The following is a 15,905-nucleotide window of genomic DNA, read 5'->3' on the forward strand; positions in this document are numbered from 1 at the left end:
ATGCTGTGTTACCTGTGCACCCCGAGAGTAGGAACGGAATATGGTACAAAATCTTCCCTGGCCCGAAGTATCCCTGGAAAAGATGTTGGAGACCATTAAAAAGAAATCAAGTGCTTCCTCCTGACAGCAGATTCTGGAACTTCAGAGCCACAGCAAGTGCACAGCACACCCGCCAGTCAGCACGCCAGTCAGCTGGCCACCACACTGCCAGCGCGAGACCCCAACGAAACTGTCCCATGTTCCCGGGGATCCGGGGATCCAGGCTCACGCTCTTCTCTGTCATTTAAAAAGTCCAACTAGAAAAAAGAGTGATGAGTTTTAACATAATTCTCAGATATTTAAATACATTCAAAGTAGGCTTTAAAAAACTTGTTGAATCTGGAGAGAAAGCTATGCAGTAAGGAGTGTGGGCCTACACCGGGGGAGAGAGGCCAGTGGGATTCCTGCTCTTCCAGTTCAACTGTAAGAACTCACACGGAGTCAGCCCTTCCAATGTGCCCCCAAAAGGGGAGGAATACAGGGAACTGCCTGGAGTAAGCTGAAGGCAGGCTTGAGTTCTCAGATGACGGCACACACAACAGGTACTAGGACCCACAAAGACAACGGAGCTCCAACAAACAATGAAAGGCCAGGCTTGGTGGCTCATGCCAGTAATCCCAGCGCTTTGGGAGGCCGAGGCGGGCTGATCACCCGAGGTCAGGAGTTGGAGACCGGCCTGGCCGACATAGTGAAACCCCATCTCTACTAAAATACAAAAATTAGCTGGATATGGTGGTGTGCTCCTGTAGTCCCAGCTACTCAGAAGGCTGAGGCAGGAGAATTGTCTGAACCCAGGAGGCAGAGGTTGCAGTGAGCTGAGATCGCGCCACTGCACTCCAGCCTGGGCAACAGAGCGAGACTCCATCTCAAAAAAAAAAAAAAAGTAAGGAATGAGGGTGGAAAGGGTGCTCCCCAGGGATCAGTTCCCAGAGGAGGCAGCCTTGGGACAGCCAGCACTGTTTCCTGGAGTCTGCACGTGCAATTAACGTACCTACATCAATGGGAGATTCCCCAGTGGGCTGGGGGCTGGCCCCACACACAAGACACAGCCTCACAGATGAGCGGTGGGACGCGGCATGCTTTTGCTGTTTTTGTTACATGCACCTGTGGTCGGTGACCACCCTCAGCCACAGAGAGAAGGGCCTGGGGCTCCAGAGGGGACCAGAGACACTGGCCATTGCCAAAGCCTAGGAGTGAGTGCCTCATTTCCTGAGAAGCAAATTGATCTAGAATTCAAGCCTCAGCAGGACCTAAGGTACTCAGGCTTTGCACACGGTGGGAGCTGCCCAAAAGCTTATGGTTGAGGAGGCAGCAGGCCAGATCGATCTGCCAGCTTCGCAGGGAGGCCGAAGGGCCAGCACGTGCCGTCAGAGCGCCCCATCGGGAAGTGGGAGCACTCCCTCCTCAGCTGGGACAACATGCCGGCCTCCTGCGCCGCCGCCTCCCTGAAGGAGCAGAGCAGAGCCCAACCCCAGCCCCAGTGGGTGCAGGGAGGGAGGTGAGGGTAGCTGGGGGCAGGCAGAAGACCCAGCTGTGGGCATCAGGAAGGACCACACTCCGGGGTCTGCGGTGGGAGTGTGACCTTGCTCAGAGGACAGTGTGGACAGAGCAGGTGCTGGCACCACACACGAGTGGCCTCAGGGTGCTGCTGGGGCCTGGGGTGATTCTGAGCTTGGCCGAAGTCCCCTGGGATCTCACTCCTGAGGTGAGAGAGAGAAAAGTGTTGAGGGTGACTCTTCGGCCCGCTGGGCAGCCGGGGTCAGGGAGGCGTTCGCTAAGATGAGCAGCCAGACCCGGGGTGGAGCTGGGAGAGGGCATGTGCCAGCCCTGATGCCAAGCGGATCTTTAGGAAGGCACCGAGCTCGGGGGCAGGCATGGGGCAGAGTGCAGCCTTCGGATGGCCTTGGCCCCTCAGGAAGGACGGTTTGGAGAGGGAGAGGAGAGCTGGGAACAAGGTCCTGCAGGGCTCAGAGCCGGGAGAAGGCAGCAGAGGCCCAGCTGGCAGAGGGTGGGGAGCAGGACGGAGGCTGACGGCAACTCCAGTGCCAGCCCAGCGAGGGCCCGGGAAGCGGGGACCTGAGGGCAGACTGGGTGGGAGGCCCGAAGCTGTGCAGCAGGAACGGCCAGGGCGCTCGGGGACACTGTGGAGAGAGGCTCCCGGGACTGGCCACTACTGGACGGGGCAGGGGTAGGAGTGGGACAGGTAAGAGAAGGGGGTCCCAGCTGCTGGAGGCACACGTGGCTCGGGGGTGGCCCAGCAGGCAGGAAGGGCCAGGAGGCTCGGGCGAGGGTCACCCAGGGCTGGCAGCAGTACAGGAGGGACGCCCAGGAGGGAGGCAGCCCCAGGATGAGGCACCGCAGGAGTCCCCCATCCCCACCGCCCCACACAGATGGAACCGCAGGAGCTCCCCCATCCGAAGCCAGGAGCTGGTGGAGGGAGAGGTGCCCTGGGCTGGCTCCAAGGGGAGGAGCTGGGGTTCTCACAGCTGAGAGAGCAGAGCCAGCGGCCCCAGGCTGGCCAGTGAGTCCTCCCCTCCCCACTCTGGCTCCTCCACCCGCAGGTCAGACCAGTCCCGCTGGCACCAGGACGCTCCGAGTTCCCTGCTGGGTGCTCAGTGGCGTCGCTGAGCTAGGCGTCGGGGACCCAGGAACCCTGGGCTGCTCAACCACGCTGCACTAGTCCCCTCTTGGCATATTCCCACAGACACCAGGCCACAGGTTCTGACCCCAAAAGCCCATTCCCAGTCACAGCGCTATGTCCGTCCTGCGGTCCCCTACCCTGGATGATGGGGGCCCAGACAACCGGACCACCGCCTCCTTCAGAGAAGGCCTGGTACAGCTGGGCTGGGGGAGCTCCCCGGGGGCTGTGCTGATGGTGGTGGGACTGGGGGAGCTCCCCGGGGGCTGCACCAACGTGGTGGGGCTGGGGGTGCTCCCTGGGCTGTGCTGACGTTGGTGGGGTGCGGGTGCTCCCCGAGGGCTGTGCCAACGGTGGTGGGGTGCGGGTGCTCCCCGGGCTGTGCCGATGGTGGTGGGGTGCGGGTGCTCCCCGGGCTGTGCTGATGGTGGTGGGGCTGGGGGAGCTCCCCGGGGGCTGTGCCGACGATGGTGGGGCTGGGGGAGCTCCCCGGGGGCTGCACCGACGTGGTGGGGCGGGGGGTGCTCCCTGGGCTGTGCTGACGTTGGTGGGGTGCGGGTGCTCCCCAGGCTGTGCCGATGGTGGTGGGGCTGGGGGAGCTCCCCGGGCTGTGCCGATGGTGGTGGGGGGAGGGCACTCCCCGGGGCGCTGGGTCAACCAGGGGGGTCAACTCCCTGGGGGTGCGGGGCGCTGGCACCTCCTCCAGACTCACCAGAGCTGCAGCTTCACCCGCCGCCCGTCCAGCAGGATGGTGGTCGTCTTGTAGTCGATGCCTGTGGGAGGTTACAGACGGCTTAGGCCTGAGGCTGCCGCTAACCGGAGGCCGCAAGTCGGGACTCACTTTCGGGGAAGAAAAGGCTTTCTCGTGAGCGCAACTTCCAGGTTTACCAGGGCAGGCGGATTGGACCCCCGCCCTGTGTCTGCCCAGGCTCGCCCAGGCCCTGCCTGCACCCACCGCCCCGGCCTCCTGCAGCCCCGGCCTCCTGCAGCCTCCTGTCCTCAGCCGCCTCGGCCTCTGTGGGGGTCAGGCTCACATCGCCCTCTCGCCAGGGGCTCCCAGGTGGGCGCTGCAGAGCCCACATGTGACCTGGAGGCCGGTGGGTTTCCTGCAGGGCTGTGGCCACTGGGTGTGCCCCGGTCCGGGCTGGTCCTTCCCTCCCACCGCCTCCCCAAGCCTGCAGGCGGGAGAGCTCCGACTCAGCCCTGTTTCCAAGGGAGAGGGGCTATGGCAGGGGGTCTGCGGACACAGACTGCGTTCGCCAGGATCACACCAGGAGACTGCAGGAAAAACAGACGTGACGCTGCGTGGGGCGCCCGCTGTCAGCGGTGTGAGTGCGCGTGTGGACCACGCGTGTGCAGGGACACGGGACACAGGACGGCACGCCCGTCCTAGTCACCTCTGGGGTGCAGATTACGGGTAGGCTGGAACCTTCTGTCAACATTCTCTTTTTTCAAGTTAAAATAAAAAAGAGGCCGGGCGCGGTGGCTCAAGCCTGTAATCCCAGCATTTTGGGAGGCGGAGGCGGGCGGATCACGAGGTCAGGAGATCGAGACCATCCTGGCTAACACGGTGAAACCCCGTCTCTACTAAAAATCCAAAGAACTAGCCGGGTGTGGTGGCGGCGCCTGTAATCCCGGCTACTTGGGAGGCTGAGGCAGAATTGCTTGAACCCGGAAGATGGAGGTTGCAGTGAACTGAGATTGTGCCACTGCACTCCAGCCTGGGTGACAGAGCGAGGCTCTGTCTCAAAAAAGAAACTACAATTACAAAAATCTTTTTTTGAGACAGGGTCTCTCTCTGTCACCCAGGCTGGAGTACAGTAGTGCGATCACAGCTCACTGCAGCCTTTACCTCCTGGGTTCACAGGCACACCACACCTGGATAACTGACAGGGTATTGCTGTGTTGCCCAGGTTGGTCAACCTCCTGGACTCAAGTGATCCTCCCACTTCAGCCTCCCAAAGTGCTGGGATTACAGGCAGGAGCCACCGTGCCTGGCCGCAATACTTTTTTTTTTTTTTTTTTGAGATGGAATTTCGCTCTTGTTGCCCAGGCTGGAGTGTAGTGGTGCGATCTTGGCTCACTGCAACCTCAGCCTCCTGAGTTCAAGTGATTCTCCTGCCTCAGCCTCCTGAGTAGCTGGAATTACAGGCATACACTACCACGCCTGGCTACATTTTGTATTTTTAGTAGAGATGGGGTTTCATCATATTGGTCAGACTGGTCTCAAACTCCTGACCTCAGGTGATCTGCCTGTTTCAGTCTCCTAAAGTGCTGGGAATACAGGCGTGAGCCACCGCGCCCAGTCAATAAATATTTTTAAAAGGGAAAAATATGTCTCCCCATCCCCCCAGACACCAATGTTCTGCTTCTTCGGGAAACATCTCCTGTGTTCACTTCTAGAGCGTCTGGATGAGCGCCAGGTCTGTCACTGAGAATGTGGAAAGAGAAGCTTTGAGTTAAGGGGCTGGAGAATGCCGGGTAGGAGCACCGCCTTCCTAAAACTAAGTACAATGGCACCTATAATCACAGGAACCCAAACTGCTTAGTAAGAAGACATGACGAGCCTTCATGCAATTTGTTTGATTTATTTCATGTATAGGATTCACCTGAGAGTCTCTCTCAACGCACTAAACCTAGAAGAGACAAGCCCTGGCCTCGCTCTCGGTGTGACCAGACGTTCAGTGAGTCGACAGCTGAGGCTGAACAGGGACTCAGAATTCTAAAGGGAAGAGCGCTGCCGGGAGGCCGAGCGGAGAAGCAGCGCCAAGGCTTGCGCCAGACCTGGCCCTGGGGACGGTCGCGGAGCACACGGCCTCTGCAGCTCTCCTTCCAGAGAAGCCCACGACGCAGCCAGTGAGTGCTCAGAAACAGGCTCCTCTAAAACTGCCAGGCTGCGGAGGCCACGGTTCTCAAGCGGCGTCCGCCCCCTGGAAGGGTCTAGAACCCTTGGACTTGGCCACAAGCCCAGGAGGCATCCCAGGAGGCAGTGTGCCGCACTCCTGGTCTCCTGTCGGGCAGAGCGAGGTGTGCAGTGGTGGTGCCGTCGGTGGCCTCCCACCCGGCTCGGACAGCTGGTCTCCCAGTCTTCGGGCAGGCCTGGGCGTTGCAGAACCTCTGGGCCTCTGTCCGCTTTCCACTGATGCAGCCGTGAGCACGTGCGTGGCACACCTGCCTGATCTGAGCACACCTGTGCAGCACCTTCCATGGGATCCCAAGCACCCTCCCTCCCCCAGCTGCTGTGTCCAGCCTGTCCCCTGCCCTCTGCTTCCTCCTCCGGGCCCCGTCCCCTTCCTGGACTCCAGAGGCTCTTCCTACGGCGCCCCACCAGAGCCCCGGTGACATGGAGGCCAGGCTTCCCACATGCTCCTCTGTCTCCTGCTAAACTGCACACTCCATCCACAGAGACTGCCCATCACCACCAGGTAGATTAGACCAAGCAACACCAGAGCAAACTCCACCCATCTGAGGAGAGTGATTCAGAGGGCAAAAGATGCAGCAGCACTGAGAATGCCCGAGGCACCTGCTCTGCAGGCGCCACCTGCCCCGTGATGAGGCTCAGAGCAGCCAAGCAGGCCTACGGAGTATTAGAACAGCTCAGGGGAGACCCACAGTGGCCAGCTTCTCTCCGCAGGCAGGGCGTCCCATCGTCTCTGCAGTTCTCAGCAGAGAGGAGGCCTGGAGTGGGTGGCTCCTCTGAGGGCAGGTCGTCCTAACAAGCGTTCCGTTCTCAGCAGAGAGGGTAGCTCTCCGCAGCTGGTCATCCCGCCGTCCGTGCTGCTGTAGCTGAGTCTGGGGTTTTTACGGTCTTCAGGGTGAGGAAGCGCGTGCTGACTAGTCCACAGGCAGCCCACGCCAACCAGCACGCACGTCCCCCTCTGATGGTAAAAGCACCACGAGTTCCTCTTCCAGTCCACAGGACTGGCAGCCTGCGCCCCAGGCGCCCTTGAAGCTGTGGCTTCACCAGGGACCTGCCCCCTTCCACCCAGGAGCCTGTCTTGCCTCCCGCTGCTGTTCATGGCACCCAGCTTGTTCACGCCAAGGGGCGCCTGCAGGCCAGCACCGAGCCACCCTCAGCAACCCTCAGCACCGAGCCACCCTCAGCAGCCCCTCAGCTTCCCTCCTGTGTTCAACATCGCCCAAAGTCCTGAGGGGGCTGGTGTGTCAGTGCTGCCCCAAGTGTGGACCCACCTGGATGGTCTGAAGTAGCACCTGGGCTCGGCCCCAAGAGGCCAGGCATTTGGAGCAGGCACTTCTTGTTTTGTTTTGTTTTTTTTTTTTTTTTTTTTTTGAGACGGAGTCTCGCTCTGTCGCCCAGGCTGGAGTGCAGTGGCCGGATCTCAGCTCACTGCAAGCTCTGCCTCCCGGGTTCATGCCATTCTCCTGCCTCAATCTCCTGAGTATCTGGGACTACAGGCGCCCGCCATCACGCCTGGCCAATTTTTTGTATTTTTAATAGAGATGGGGTTTCACTGTGTTAGCCAGAATGGTCTTGATCTCCTGACTTTGTGATCCGCCCATCTCGGCCTCCCAAAGAGCTGGGATTACAGGCGTGAACCACCGTTCCCGGCCTGGAGCAGGCACTTCTAAGCCTGCAGGGGACAGGGGTGGCCTTCCCAGAGCACAGAGATGCCCACGTCTGGAGCTGCCCCAGGGCAGTGGCCGTAGCACCCAGGGAGGGCTCCTGCCTGCTTCGTGGAGGAAGAGGCCCAGCCACGCCTCCCCACTGCAGCCAGCATCTTGGCAGCAGCCACTCTAGATGGGCCACTGCTACCCTCAGCATCTTAGCACCGGGAGCTTGACTTCACCACTGTGGGGGACGGGGCGTAGCCTCCATTGCTCTCAGACCAAAACAGCACTGCTGCAGTTTTCCCAAGTGACCAAGTGAGTATCGAGGAAATAATCCTTTAATAGAAAGGAAAATAGTCAGGCACGGTGGCTCATGCTTGTAATCCCAGTTCTTTGGGAGGTCAAGGTGGGACGATCGCTTGAGCCCAGGAATTCGAGACCAGCCTGGGCAACATGGTGAGACCTCATCTCTATAAAAAATTAAAAAATTAGGGCCTGGGTGCGGTGGCTTATGTCTGTAATCCCAGCACTTTTGAGGGGCTGAGGCGGGTGGATCACCTGAGGTGAGGAGTTCGAGACCAGCCTGACCAACATGGAGACACCTTGTCTCTACTAAAAATACAAAATTAGCCGGGCGTGGTGGTACATGCCTGTAATCTCAGCTACTCAGGAGGCTGAGGCAGAATTTCTTGAATCCGTGCGGCGGAGGTCGCAGTGAGCCAAGATCGCACCATTGCACTCAACCCTGGGCAACAAGAGTGAAAAACTCTGTCTCAAAAATTAAAAATAAAATAAAAAAATTAGCCAATCATGGTGGTGCACGCCTGTTGTGCCAGTTACTCAGGAGGCTGAGGTGGGAGGATCTCTTGAACCCGGGAGTTGGAGGCTGCAGTGAACTATGATCGTGCCACTGCACTCCAGTCTGGGTGACACAGGGAGACTCTGTCTCTAAAAAAAAAAATGTGAAAGGAGACAAAAACACTTTTCTGGAGACTTCCAACTGGATGGTTCTATCAGCCCCAGCATGGGAGCTTCAGGCCCTGCGAAATGACGCCTTGAGTGACGCCCGGCTCTCTTCACAGTCCTTTAAAACCCTGCTAGGCTCTCGGGAAGGGCACCACCACGTGCCAAGTCCTGCAGCCGTCAGCACTGAACACACAGAGCGTGAAACACACACAATAAATGTGAAAAGAACACACATATTTGATCCATAATAGCAACCTCAAAGTGAATTTTCGAAATACTTATTTTCCCTGGGCAGGCACGAGGCAATGAACGAATACACTTGGGAATCTGTTTTTGAATGTGGAGATAACTCCGGCCTTGATATGTCTGTCTCCAGACAGAAGGGACACTCACCCCCACAGGCTGAGAGGCCCATTTTTATCCTTCCAGAGATTAATCCACGGCCTGGGCTTGGCTGGGTCCTCTGACTTAGAAAGTATCCTCTCGTCCTGTCCTTGAGGGCCAAACAATTTTTTTTTTTTTTTTTTGGAGACAGAGTCTCACTCTGTCGCCCAGGCTGGAGTGCGGGGACGTGACCTTGGCTCACTGCAACCTCCGCCTCCAGGGTTCAAGCAATTCTCGTGCCTCAGCCTCCCATGTAGCTGGGATTACAGGTGTGCACCACCACGCCCAGCTAATTTCTGTATTTTTAGTAGAGATGGGGTTTCACCATGTTGGCCAGGCTGGTCTCGAACTCCCAACCTCAGGTGATCCACCTGCCTTGGCCTCCCAAAGTGCTAGGATTGTAGGTGTGAGCCACTGTGCTCGGCTGAGGGCCAAAAAACTTTAAAATGTGTTCAGGAATGTAAGAGAATTCCTGATGGTCTTTTTTTTTTCTTTCTTTTTTCTTTTTTTTTTTTTTTTTTTTTGAGATAGAATCTTGCTCTGTCACCCAGGCTTGAGTGCAGTGGCACGATCTCAGCTCACAGCAACCTCCGCCTCCCGGGTTCAAGCGATTCTCCCGTCTCAGCCTCCCAAGTAGCTGGGATTGTAGGCAGGCACCACCACACTCGGCTCTTTTTTTTTTTTTTTTTTTTTTTTGAGATGGAGTCTTGCTCTGTCACCCAGGCTGGAGGGCAGTGGCCGGATCTCAGCTCACTGCAAGCTCCACCTCCCGGGTTCATGCCATTCTCCTGTCTCAGCCTCCTGAGTAGCTGGGACTACAGGTACCCGCCACTGTGCCCGGCTAATTTTTTGTATTTTTAGTAGAGACGGGGTTTCACCGGGTTAGCCAGGATGGTCTCGATCTCCTGACCTCGTGATCTGCCCGTCTTGGCCTCCCAAAGTGCTGGGATTACAGGCCTGAGCCACTGCGCCCGGCCCTGGCTCATTTTTTAAATTTTTAGTAGAGAGAGGGTTTTACCATATTGGCCAGGTTGGTCTTGAACTCCTGACCTCGTAATCTGCCCACCTTGGCCTCCCAAAGTGCTGGGATTACAGGCATGAGACACCGTGCCCGGCTTCCTGATGGTCTTTTTAAGCACCCTATGAGTTTCAAAAACATCTTTGGTTTTTGTTTTCAGAGTCATGGATGCTCAGTCTCAAGGGCTGTCACTATCCACGATGCGGGCCCTGGCCCACCCCAGTCCCTGTGTCCCCCTCCCCATTTTAATCCTTTAAAATAATTTCTTTTGCTGTGCATCTCCAAATGTATAAACAACATGCTACGTTCCTACGTCCTGACAGTTCACCGTAAGGCATCCATTGACATTCCACTAAAGAAGGTGAACATGTAGCTCTCTGACAGTGACACTCCCACCCCTGTAACTCTAACACACACACACTCCCTATACTCACCAACACACCCACCCCTGTAACTCTAACACACACTCACTACCTGTTCTCACTGACACACCCACCCCTGTTCTCACTGACACACCCACCCCTGTAACTCTAACACACTCACACGCTCCCTGTTCTCACTGACACACCCACCCCTGTAACTCTAACACACTCACACACTCCCTGTTCTCACTGACACACCCACCCCTGTAACTAACACACACACACTCCCTGTTCTCACTGACACACCCACCCCTGTAACTAACACACACACACTCGCTGTTCTCACTGACAAACCCACCCCTGTAACTCTAACACACTCACACGCTCCCTGTTCTCACTGACACACCCACCCCTGTAACTCTAACACACTCACACACTCCCTGTTCTCACTGACACACCCACCCCTGTAACTCTAACACACTCACACACTCCCTGTTCTCACTGACACACCCACCCCTGTAACTCTAACACACTCACACACTCCCTGTTCTCACTGACACACCCACCCCTGTAACTCTAACACACTCACACACTCCCTGTTCTCACTGACACACCCACCCCTGTAACTCTAACACACTCACACACTCCCTGTTCTCACTGACACACCCACCCCTGTAACTCTAACACACTCACACACTCCCTGTTCTCACTGACACACCCACCCCTGTAACTCTAACACACACTCCCTGTTCTCACTGACACACCCACCCCTGTAACTCTAACACACTCACACACTCCCTGTTCTCACTGACACACCCACCCCTGTAACTCTAACACACACACACTCCCTATACTCACCAACACACCCACCCCTGTAACTCTAACACACACTCCCTGTTCTCACTGACACACCCACCCCTGTAACTCTAACACACTCACACACTCCCTGTTCTCACTGACACACCCACCCCTGTAACTCTAACACACACTCCCTGTTCTCACTGACACACCCACCCCTGTAACTCTAACACACTCACTCCCTGTTCTCACTGACACACCCACCCCGTAACTCTAACACACTCACACGCTCCCTGTTCTCACTGACACACCCACCCCGTAACTCTAACACACTCACACACTCCCTGTTCTCACTGACACACCCACTCCTGTAACTCTTAACACTCACACACTCCCTGTTCTCACTGACACACCCACCCCTGTAACTCTAACACACACTCCCTGTTCTCACTGACACACCCACCCCTGTAACTCTAACACACTCCCTGTTCTCACTGACACACCCACCCCTGTAACTCTAACACACACACTCCCTGTACTCACTGACACACCCACCCCTGTAACTCTTAACACACACACTCCCTGTACTCACTGACACACCCACCCCTGTAACTCTGACACTCACACACTCCCTGTTCTCACTGACACACCCACCCCTGTAACTCTAACACACTCACTCCCTGTTCTCACTGACACACCCACCCCGTAACTCTAACACACTCACACGCTCCCTGTTCTCACTGACACACCCACCCCGTAACTCTAACACACTCACACACTCCCTGTTCTCACTGACACACCCACTCCTGTAACTCTTAACACTCACACACTCCCTGTTCTCACTGACACACCCACCCCTGTAACTCTAACACACTCCCTGTTCTCACTGACACACCCACCCCTGTAACTCTTAACACACACACTCCCTGTACTCACTGACACACCCACCCCTGTAACTCTGACACTCACACACTCCCTGTTCTCACTGACACACCCACCCCGTAACTCTAACACACTCACACACTCCCTGTTCTCACTGACACACCCACTCCTGTAACTCTTAACACTCACACACTCCCTGTTCTCACTGACACACCCACCCCTGTAACTCTAACACACACTCCCTGTTCTCACTGACACACCCACCCCTGTAGCTCTAACACACACTCTCTGTTCTCACTGACACACCCACCCCTGTAACTCTGACACTCACACACTCCCTGTTCTCACTGACACACCCACCCCTGTAACTCTAACACACACTCCCTGTTCTCACTGACACACCCACCCCTGTAACTCTGACACTCACACACTCCCTGTTCTCACTGACACACCCACCCCTGTAACTCTAACACACTCTGTTCTCACTGACACACCCACCCCTGTAACTCTAACACACTCACACACTCCCTGTTCTCACTGACACACCCACCCCGTAACTCTAACACACTCACGCTCCCTGTTCACTGACACACCCACCCCTGTAACTAACACACTCAGACGCTCCCCGTTCTCAGACACATCTCACCCCATAACTCTAACACACACACACTCCCGTATAGTTTTGTTGCTTTTAAAAGTCGATGGAAATTCAATTCTACATCATCATAACCAGGTGCTGTGCTTTGAATGTGTCCCCTAAATTTCACATTAGAAACGTAAACCCCCATTCCTGTGTTGATTGGAGGTGGCCTGTGTGAAGTAATTAGGACTAGGTAGGGTGGGCAGTGCGGGGCCCTGATGATAGGACTGGTGGTGTTACACGGAGAGGAAGACACCTCAGCTGACTGGCTCACGCGATGCCCTCTGCCAGGTTATCAGGTTATGACGCAGCAGGAGGCCCTCCCCAGACGCAGGCCCTCAACCTTGGACTTCCCAGCCTCCAAAACTGTAAGAAACGCATTTATTTTCTTTATAAATTACCCAGTTTGTGGAATTCTGGTATAGCAACAGAAAATGACACCAGGTAGACGCCATCCACAGCTGAACCACCATATGGTATACAATGTTCATTTTTCCTTCACATACGAATTTTTGTTTTTACTGGAGTTAAAAACTGCCTCATTGTGCCGGGTGCAGTGGCTCATGCCTGTAATCCCGGCACTTTGGGAGGCCGAGGCAGGTGGATCATCTGAGGTCAGGAGTTCGAGACCAGCCTGATGAGAGAAACACACTCCCTGTTCTCACTGACACACCTCACCCCTGTTCTCACTGACACACCCAACCCTGTAACTCTAACACACACTCACACACTCTCTGTTCTCACTGACACACCCACCCCTGTTCTCACTGACACACCTCACCCCTGTTCTCACTGACACACCCACCCCTGTTCTCACTGACACACCCCACCCCTGTACTCACTGGCACACCTCACCCCTGTTCTCACTGACACACCCAACCCTGTAACTCTAACACACACTCACACACTCTCTGTTCTCACTGACACACCCACCCCTGTTCTCACTGACACACCCAACCCTGTAACTCTAACACACACTCACACACTCTCTGTTCTCACTGACACACCCACCCCTGTTCTCACTGACACACCTCACCCCTGTTCTCACTGACACACCCACCCCTGTTCTCACTGACACACCCCACCCCTGTACTCACTGACACACCCACCCCTGTTCTCACTGACACACCCCACCCCTGTACTCACTGGCACACCTCACCCCTGTTCTCACTGACACACCCACCCCTGTTCTCACTGACACACCCAACCCTGTTCTCACTGACACACCCACCCCTGTTCTCACTGACACACCCAACCCTGTAACTCTAACACACACTCACACACTCTCTGTTCTCACTGACACACCCACCCCTGTTCTCACTGACACACCTCACCCCTGTTCTCACTGACACACCCACCCCTGTTCTCACTGACACACCTCACCCCTGTTCTCACTGACACACCCACCCCTGTTCTCACTGGCACACCCACCCCTGTTCTCACTGACACACCTCACCCCTGTACTCACTGACACACCCACCCCTGTTCTCACTGACACACCCACCCCTGTTCTCACTGGCACACCCACCCCTGTTCTCACTGACACACCTCACCCCTGTTCTCACTGACACACCCAACCCTGTAACTCTAACACACACTCACACACTCTCTGTTCTCACTGACACACCCACCCCTGTTCTCACTGACACACCTCACCCCTGTTCTCACTGACACACCCACCCCTGTTCTCACTGACACACCTCACCCCTGTTCTCACTGACACACCCACCCCTGTTCTCACTGGCACACCCACCCCTGTTCTCACTGACACACCTCACCCCTGTTCTCACTGACACACCTCACCCCTGTACTCACTGACACACCCACCCCTGTTCTCACTGACACACCTCACCCCTGTTCTCACTGACACACCCACCCCTGTTCTCACTGACACACCCACCCCTGTTCTCACTGGCACACCCACCCCTGTTCTCACTGACACACCTCACCCCTGTTCTCACTGACACACCCAACCCTGTAACTCTAACACACACTCACACACTCTCTGTTCTCACTGACACACCCACCCCTGTTCTCACTGACACACCTCACCCCTGTTCTCACTGACACACCCACCCCTGTTCTCACTGACACACCTCACCCCTGTTCTCACTGACACACCCACCCCTGTTCTCACTGGCACACCCACCCCTGTTCTCACTGACACACCTCACCCCTGTTCTCACTGACACACCTCACCCCTGTACTCACTGACACACCCACCCCTGTTCTCACTGACACACCCACCCCTGTTCTCACTGGCACACCCACCCCTGTTCTCACTGACACACCTCACCCCTGTTCTCACTGACACACCCAACCCTGTAACTCTAACACACACTCACACACTCTCTGTTCTCACTGACACACCCACCCCTGTTCTCACTGACACACCTCACCCCTGTTCTCACTGACACACCCACCCCTGTTCTCACTGACACACCTCACCCCTGTTCTCACTGACACACCCACCCCTGTTCTCACTGGCACACCCACCCCTGTTCTCACTGACACACCTCACCCCTGTTCTCACTGACACACCTCACCCCTGTACTCACTGACACACCCACCCCTGTTCTCACTGACACACCCACCCCTGTTCTCACTGGCACACCCACCCCTGTTCTCACTGACACACCCACCCCTGTTCTCACTGACACACCCACCCCTGTTCTCACTGACACACCCACCCCTGTTCTCACTGACACACCCCACCCCTGTACTCACTGACACACCCACCCCTGTACTCACTGGCACACCCACCCCTGTTCTCACTGACACACCCACCCCTGTACTCACTGACACACCCACCCCTGTTCTCACTGACACACCCACCCCTGTTCTCACTGGCACACCCACCCCTGTTCTCACTGACACACCTCATCTCTACTAAAAAAATACAAAAACTAGCAAGGCGTGGTGGTGGGCACCTGTAGTCCCAGCTACTTGGGAGGCTGAGGCAGAAGAATCGCTTGAACCCGGCAGGCGGCGGTTGCAGTGAGCTGAGATCGCGCCACTGCACCCCAGCCTGGGGGATGGAGTGAGACTCTGGTCTCAAAAAAAAAAAAAAAAATTGCCTCATGTTTATTTGCTCAGTTTCTCTGCATTTATTACGAATTAATTCATCACTATAATTTTCCCCAGTTATCTAAATCTGCTCTCGGCACTTGCAAACATTCAACAATTTCGCTTTGTTTGGGGCATCTTTCCAGATCTTCTGTCCTGCTCCCATCTGGACTGGGAGGGCGGTTGCCCGGGCCCCCACTCCCTTACTGCTGGATTCCATCCTTCCCTCTCTTAGCTTACTCCTCTTCAATTCCTGAGAAGGTTGCAGGGAAGAAGGTGGTATCTGAGACTGTGCACGTCTGAAAACGTCTTTAGGCTGCCCTCACTCTTCCTTGTGTTTGGACAGGCATGCAATTGAGGGAGAAGATGCTTTTCCCTTAAACACGTTCACGTCATTCCAGAGTTCCTTTTGAGATCAGCCATCAGACTCATTCTTGACCCTCTGAATGCAACCTGGTTTTCCTCCTGGTGGGCGTGGAGGGGCTTCTCTGAAATCGCACGCTTTGCGGGCCTTGCTGTAGGGATCTCCGTGGCCAGGCTGAC

At 56.0% G+C, this 15,905-nt stretch overlaps 1 protein-coding gene and 1 long non-coding RNA gene across 2 annotated transcripts in view; one reads left to right on the top strand and one right to left on the bottom strand.

Moving 5' to 3' along the window:
* RAB40B (RAB40B, member RAS oncogene family) overlaps positions 1-15,905 on the bottom strand; it is a 40,478-nt gene that overhangs the window by 3,554 nt on the left and 21,019 nt on the right. Inside the window, exons 2-3 of the mRNA XM_008013378.3 lie at positions 3,390-3,450; positions 13-73 (exon numbers count right to left, since the gene is read on the bottom strand). Of these exons, the coding sequence (XP_008011569.1) occupies positions 13-73; positions 3,390-3,450 (122 nt within the window). The remainder of the gene's footprint in view (positions 1-12; positions 74-3,389; positions 3,451-15,905) is intronic.
* LOC140708740 (uncharacterized) lies at positions 3,459-9,059 on the top strand. The gene is made up of 3 exons (XR_012088959.1): positions 3,459-4,094; positions 5,081-5,158; positions 5,280-9,059. It is a non-coding gene; the product is annotated as an uncharacterized lncRNA (long non-coding RNA).

Source organism: Chlorocebus sabaeus, chromosome 16 (genome assembly GCF_047675955.1).
Source record: "Chlorocebus sabaeus isolate Y175 chromosome 16, mChlSab1.0.hap1, whole genome shotgun sequence".
Lineage (NCBI taxonomy): Eukaryota > Metazoa > Chordata > Mammalia > Primates > Cercopithecidae > Chlorocebus > Chlorocebus sabaeus.